The following is a 6,500-nucleotide window of genomic DNA, read 5'->3' on the forward strand; positions in this document are numbered from 1 at the left end:
GGAACTACAGGCCAATCAGCCTCACCTCAGTCCCTGGAAAAATCATGGAGCAGGTCCTCAAAGAATCAATCCTGAAGCACTTGCATGAGAGGAAAGTGATCAGGAACAGCCAGCATGGATTCACCAAGGGAAGGTCATGCCTGACTAATCTAATCGCCTTTTATGATGAGATTACTGGTTCTGTGGATGAAGGGAAAGCAGTGGATGTATTGTTTCTTGACTTTAGCAAAGCTTTTGACACAGTCTCCCACAGTATTCTTGTCAGCAAGTTAAGGAAGTATGGGCTGGATGAATGCACTATAAGGTGGGTAGAAAGCTGGCTAGATTGTTGGGCTCAACGGGTAGTGATCAATGGCTCCATGTCTAGTTGGCAGCCGGTGTCAAGTGGAGTGCCCCAGGGGTCGGTCCTGGGGCCGGTTTTGTTCAATATCTTCATAAATGATCTGGAGGATGGTGTAGATTGCACTCTCAGCAAATTTGCGGATGATACTAAACTGGGAGGAGTGGTAGATACGCTGGAGGGCAGGGATAGGATACAGAAGGACCTAGACAAATTGGAGGATTGGGCCAAAAGAAATCTGATGAGGTTCAATAAGGATAAGTGCAGGGTCCTGCACTTAGGACGGAAGAATCCAATGCACGGCTACAGACTAGGGGCCGAATGGCTAGGCAGCAGTTCTGCGGAAAAGGACCTAGGGGTGACAGTGGATGAGAAGCTGGATATGAGTCAGCAGTGTGCCCTTGTTGCCAAGAAGGCCAATGGCATTTTGGGATGTATAAGTAGGGGCATAGCGAGCAGATCGAGGGATGTGATCGTTCCCCTCTATTCGACATTGGTGAGGCCTCATCTGGAGTACTGTGTCCAGTTTTGGGCCCCACACTACAAGAAGGATGTGGATAAATTGGAGAGAGTCCAGCGAAGGGCAACAAAAATGATTAGGGGTCTAGAACACATGACTTATGAGGAGAGGCTGAGGGAGCTGGGATTGTTTAGTCTGCAGAAGAGAAGAATGAGGGGGGATTTGATAGCTGCTTTCAACTACGTGAAAGGGGGTTCCAAAGAGGATGGCTCTAGACTGTTCTCAATGGTAGCAGATGACAGAACGAGGAGTAATGGTCTCAAGTTGCAGTGGGGGGGAGTTAGATTGGATATTAGGAAAAACTTTTTCACTATGAGGGTGGTGAAACACTGGAATGCGTTACCTAGGGAGGTGGTAGAATCTCCTTCCTTAGAGGTTTTTAAGGTCAGGCTTGACAAAGCCCTGGCTGGGATGATTTAACTGGGAATTGGTCCTGCTTCGAGCAGGGGGTTGGACTAGATGACCTTCTGGGGTCCCTTCCAACCCTGATATTCTATATTCTATGATTCTATGGGTGCTGGGCAGTTGTGGTGGGGCTGTGGGCAGGGGTGGTGGTGGTGTGCAGGGCACTGTGCATTTGTAGCAGAGTCTGAGGTGGGGGTGCTGGGCATAGTGGGTCCAGGGGGCTCTGGCCATAGGGAATTGGGGGGAGAGGGGGGCATTCCAGTGTTGGGCGGGGAAGGAAAAATGTGTGGCGTGGCAATGGGCCCACCCCTGAGGGGAAGGGGCATGCTGGCAGCACAGGGCCGGGCGGGCCATTGTGCATCTGCCAACTGTTGGTTTGTGAATAGTGCCCTCACACTGAGCTGGGTGGACATGCCATGCCCCTGGCTGGCCCCTCACTCCAGGGACCTACCCCCAATGCACCATGCTCCATTGCCCCCATGGGGGCCCACAGATATGTTTGGCACGAAGGCCGTAAAAGGTTAATCTGGCCCTGCTGGGATCAAACATATGGCCAACCTCATTTTCTTACTTCTCTATTCCCCACTGCTCACCTCCATAAACGGCTGCCCTGAGTGTACAGTAACTCCTCACTTAAAGTTGTCCCAGTTAAGGTGGTTACGTTGCTGATCAATTAGGGAACATGCTCGGCGGAAGAGGGGGGCTAATGTCAGGGTGTCCCCCTCCCCCCTGCTTACCTCATCTTCCATAGAGCAGGGGGGACACACGATAGGGCTCAGAACTAGGGCTCAGGACTGGGACGGAGGGAGCTTCCTGGCAGCAGCTGCCCTCTCAGCTTGCTTATCTACTTAAAAAGGCAGTGTACTTAGAGTGGGGTCAGCGTACTTAAAGGAGCAATGCGCATCTCTCTCTCACACAGGGTGTGTCCCTCTCTGTCTGCCATGCCGTCTGTCTCCCCTCCCTCCATTCTCCCCTCCCTCCATTCGTGCTGCCTTGTAGAGTGTGAGGCTACTTTAACGAGTTAACCCTTGAGGGCTCAGCCAATTGCTAGTTCATCATTTAGCAGTAAGGCATTCCCTGGGAAATATCCCACCCTCTGACTTCACCACATCAACCAAGCTTCACAATCATCATCGCTGTATACCAGTATTAAATTGTTTGTTTAAAACTTATACTGTGTGTGTGTGTATATAATATAAATAAGACAATATATAGTCTTTTGTCTGGTGAAAAAAATTTCCCTGGAACCTAACCCCCCTATTTACATTAATTCTTATGCGGAAACTGGATTCGCTTAACATCGTTTCACTTAAAGTTGCACTTTCAGGAACATAACTACAAAGTTAAGCGAGGAGTTACTGTACGTGTTTTTTACATGTAAAAACTATTGCATAGGCTCCAAAGAGCCAAACTACATGCCAATTAATGCACACACTAGATGCATAGCAAGACACTAACAGTTTAGTATTACTGTGTGATCTGTTGAGTCTTATTAAGTAGCTGTAAAGAGGAGTTATACATACAAGGAACGCTTCTCCCTTCCACCACCAACCACTCCTTATGGTTAGGAAACGGTCCAGTGCTATAGATGTAACAAATCACGGAGGTTAAGTGAGATGCAAAGAATAGACTTGCTATATATTACAAAGATTAAACTATACACTGCATTTACTCACCATATTATAAAGGGGTTCTTTAGTAATTGGTTATTAAAATATCTAGTATTTACCCCTTCAAATATACTAAGCTTCATACAAATGAAGCTCAAATTGTAACCCTTCCCACCCAAACAAACCATACAATTTTGATTGGGAAAAACTTGGATTAAGGGGAAACCAGACCAAGTTATTAAAGTTAAAACACAGATCCCAGGCAAACTTTTCAAAGTAGAACTTACTAAGCACGTAGAAAAAACAAACACAGGCCAAACAAAGAAGAGGATCAAGCGCACCAATTTCTTGACTTCATCTTTTGTTTCCCTGATTCTCATGCCACCACCTAGGCTCCAGATATCCAAAAGTATCCACACAGAGATAAAAAAGAAGAAGGGGGAATCTGTTAGTTTTGGTGGCTCAGTTAATCTTATTCGTTAAAGAGTTGCTACAGTAATGCATCAGCAAACAGTTCAGTAGTGTAATTCCACAGAGTAGTACCTTATTGAGGCAGCCTAAGGAGGAGTCAATACATTTTTGAAACCTAGGGAAATTAACACACACACACACACACACACACAGAGTTAAACTGGTAGTTGAAAAGGAAACTTTTACACCGTTCTGGTTAAAGGTTGAAAAGCAATTTTAGAAAACGGATTTAATTAGACTCTAACCACTGTTCGACAGACAGTAAAGACAAATTACACTTACAGTAAACCAACTGTATTTTAAAAAATTAGCATCTCTCCCTTTGGTGGAAAACCTCACGTTTTTATTGTAAACTCAACTATTCCTTTCAGTTAGATGTGTTTTAAAATTATACAAGATACTACATTGTCTTAAAAGGACAAAAGAAAAGGGAAAAAAAAAACCTACCACGCACATCACCTGTTGATATAAACCCAGTCTGCTGGCCTGTGCCCCAGGGAAGCCATATGCCCTGCCTGCAACTGGCAAAAAAAGCTGAATGCTCAGTACTATGACTTTTGCAGTGTGGGAAATTTATAGAAAGTTGATTCAAACTCAGTACACCAATTAAGAGAAAGTATTTGTCAAACTCTCTTTTCTCATGTTAAAAATAAAATTCTTCATGAAATCTCAAATGTCAAAGACACCCCCCATAGGTATGAATGAAAATACTTTGTTAGAAAACCAAAGCTATTCCCCTCCCCCTTCCTTAAAGACAGGCATACACCTCTTTTAACTGCACCCTACTTTCAAATGGGATTTGCTCTCCAAAACACACATCCCCAGGAAGAACGGCCCTCCCCTGTTAGAGATCTCTCCCAGAGGTAAACTTTGAGATACTTAGGACCTAGGTTTTGCATGGCAAGTGTCCCAGCTAAATCAGGAACCTGCTTGGGGCAGGGACTTCTAAAGAGGCTCGTAAGACATTTACGGGAACACACAGCACTATCCCGATAGACTTTCATTCAAAGTTTTGGCGCGGGGCCGGGGTAGGGGGGGGGTTAATCGCATGACACGCACACGTGTCTCGTTTTTGGGAGGATGTTGGTTAAGGAGACATCAGCCTTAGCTCTCCCTGTCTCCGCGGCGGGTTACTAAGGCTGTCTTGCCTCACAGGGAGGATTTGTGAAGCTCTCTTAACCGCGCTTTGAGATCCTCACGTTCAAAGGGTCACACCGGCCAGCCCGCCATAGTCACCCCCGGAGCAGCCCGAATGGGTGAGGGGAGGCAGCTCCCCGCACTTACCTGCAGGATCTTCTCCAGCCCCTCCTGGCCCAGGCAGGGAAACTCCTTGAGCAGCTCAGTTTTCTTGTCCTTGTAATCTTCCGTCGCTGCTCGCCAGTTCGGCTCCTCCAGGACCTCAAAGATAGCTGCCCCAATGGACAGGTAGAAGATGATGGCAGAAGTCAGCAAGGGGCCCCTGTCTACCATGGTGCTGGAGGGGGCGGCTCGGGGACAGTGACAAGCAGGGCGCTGGCAATGCCTTGGCGAGGCGCAGGGAAGGGAACAGCAGCCTTGGGCTCCCTCTGGAGAGCGACTGAGAGACGCTGCTCTTACCTCCTCTTCTTCTTCCTCCTCCTCTTCTCCTGCCTTGCCTTGCTCTCCCTCCCCCCACACCTTTCTTCTCTCCCTCCCTTTTTGTCTGTGTGGCTCCCTCCCGCTGGCCTCTCGCTCTCTCTCCTCCCACCGTCTCCTCCCTCCTCTTCTCCCCTCTCCCCCGGGCTGCCTCCGTCCCCTCTTCCTCCCCCCTCCCGCCTCGCTCCTTCGGCGGCTGTTTGAATTGGTGCCCCGACTCTCCCCCGCCCTTCCCGGGCGGCGCATGCGGGGCGGCTGGAGGGGAAAGTTCCCCGCCTCGGCTGAGCAGCTCTGGGGCAGGTTCCCACCCCGGAGACCCAGGACGGGGAGGCCAGGGGGACCTGCGTTCAGCCGCGCTTTGCCCGCTCCGTGTGCCTCTGCGACCCCGCTCCGCTGGGCTGCCTCCCCCGCCCCGGCAGCCACGTGTGTGCGCTCCGCCGTGCAGCCCGCCACGGCGGCCCCGAGGAGGGCGACCAGAGCCCCGGTAGAAAGAGTCTGACCTCCGCCTGTGCCCTGTGTGTGAGAGAGAGACACCCCTTCGCCCGTACTGTGTGTGTGTCTGTGTGTGAGACACCCGTCCGCCCCTACTGTGTGTGTGTCTGTGTGTGAGACACCCCTTCGCCCGTACTGTGTGTGTGTCTGTGTGTGAGACACCCCTTCGCCCGTACTGTGTGTGTGTCTGTGTGTGAGACACCCGTCCGCCCGTACTGTGTGTGTGTCTGTGTGTGAGACACCCCTTCGCCCGTACTGTGTGTGTGTCTGTGTGTGAGACACCCCTTCGCCCGTACTGTGTGTGTGCCTGTGTGTGAGACACCCCTTCGCCCGTACTGTGTGTGTGTGACACAACCCTCCGCCCGTACTGTGTGTGTGAGAGAGACACCTCTCCGCCTGTACGGGGGGGGGGGGGGGAGGTCAACCCTCTGCCTCTATTGTGGGTGTGGGTGAGAGAGAGAGAGTCCCCTCCGCCTGTACCCGGGGCGGGGAGGGGGTGAACCCTCTGCGTATACTGTGGGGGAGGAGGGTGTGAGAGAGTGTCACCCCTCCATGTGTACTGTGGGGGGGGGGGAAGAGAGAGAGACATCCCTCCACCTGTACTGTGTGTGTGTTGGGGGGGTGAGTCACTCCTCTGCCTGTACTGTGTGTGGGTGAGTGAGTGAGTTAGTGAGTCACACCTCTGCCTGTATTGTGGGGGTGTGAGACATCCCTCTCCCTGTACTCCTGTGTGTGTGTGTGAGAGAGAGAGAGAGACCCTTCCACCTGTACTGTGGGGGTGTGTGAGAGCGTTACCCCTCCGCCTGTACTCTGTGTGTGTGTGTGTGAGAGAGACACCTCTCCACCTGTACTGTGGGGGGGGGGTGAGAGAGACACCTCTCCAGCTGTACTGTGTGTGGGGGGGGTCAACCCTCTGCCTGTACTCTGTGTGTGTACTCTGTGTGTGTGTATGAGAGAGAGAGAGAGACACCCCTCTGCCTGTACTGTGGCAGGGGGTCAACCCTCTGCCTGTACTGTGTGGGTGTGAGATACCCCTGTACCTGTGTGT

At 50.8% G+C, this 6,500-nt stretch overlaps 1 protein-coding gene across 1 annotated transcript in view; it reads right to left on the reverse strand.

The window, feature by feature from the left end:
- The window catches only part of KCNK5 (potassium two pore domain channel subfamily K member 5), a 60,818-nt gene extending 55,875 nt beyond the window's left edge, over window positions 1-4,943 (reverse strand). The window contains exon 1 of the mRNA XM_077813616.1: window positions 4,631-4,943. Coding sequence (XP_077669742.1) covers window positions 4,631-4,816 — 186 coding nt within the window. The 5' untranslated portion in view covers window positions 4,817-4,943. The remainder of the gene's footprint in view (window positions 1-4,630) is intronic.
- Between the last annotated feature and the right edge of the window lie 1,557 nt (window positions 4,944-6,500).

Source organism: Eretmochelys imbricata, chromosome 3 (genome assembly GCF_965152235.1).
Source record: "Eretmochelys imbricata isolate rEreImb1 chromosome 3, rEreImb1.hap1, whole genome shotgun sequence".
Lineage (NCBI taxonomy): Eukaryota > Metazoa > Chordata > Testudines > Cheloniidae > Eretmochelys > Eretmochelys imbricata.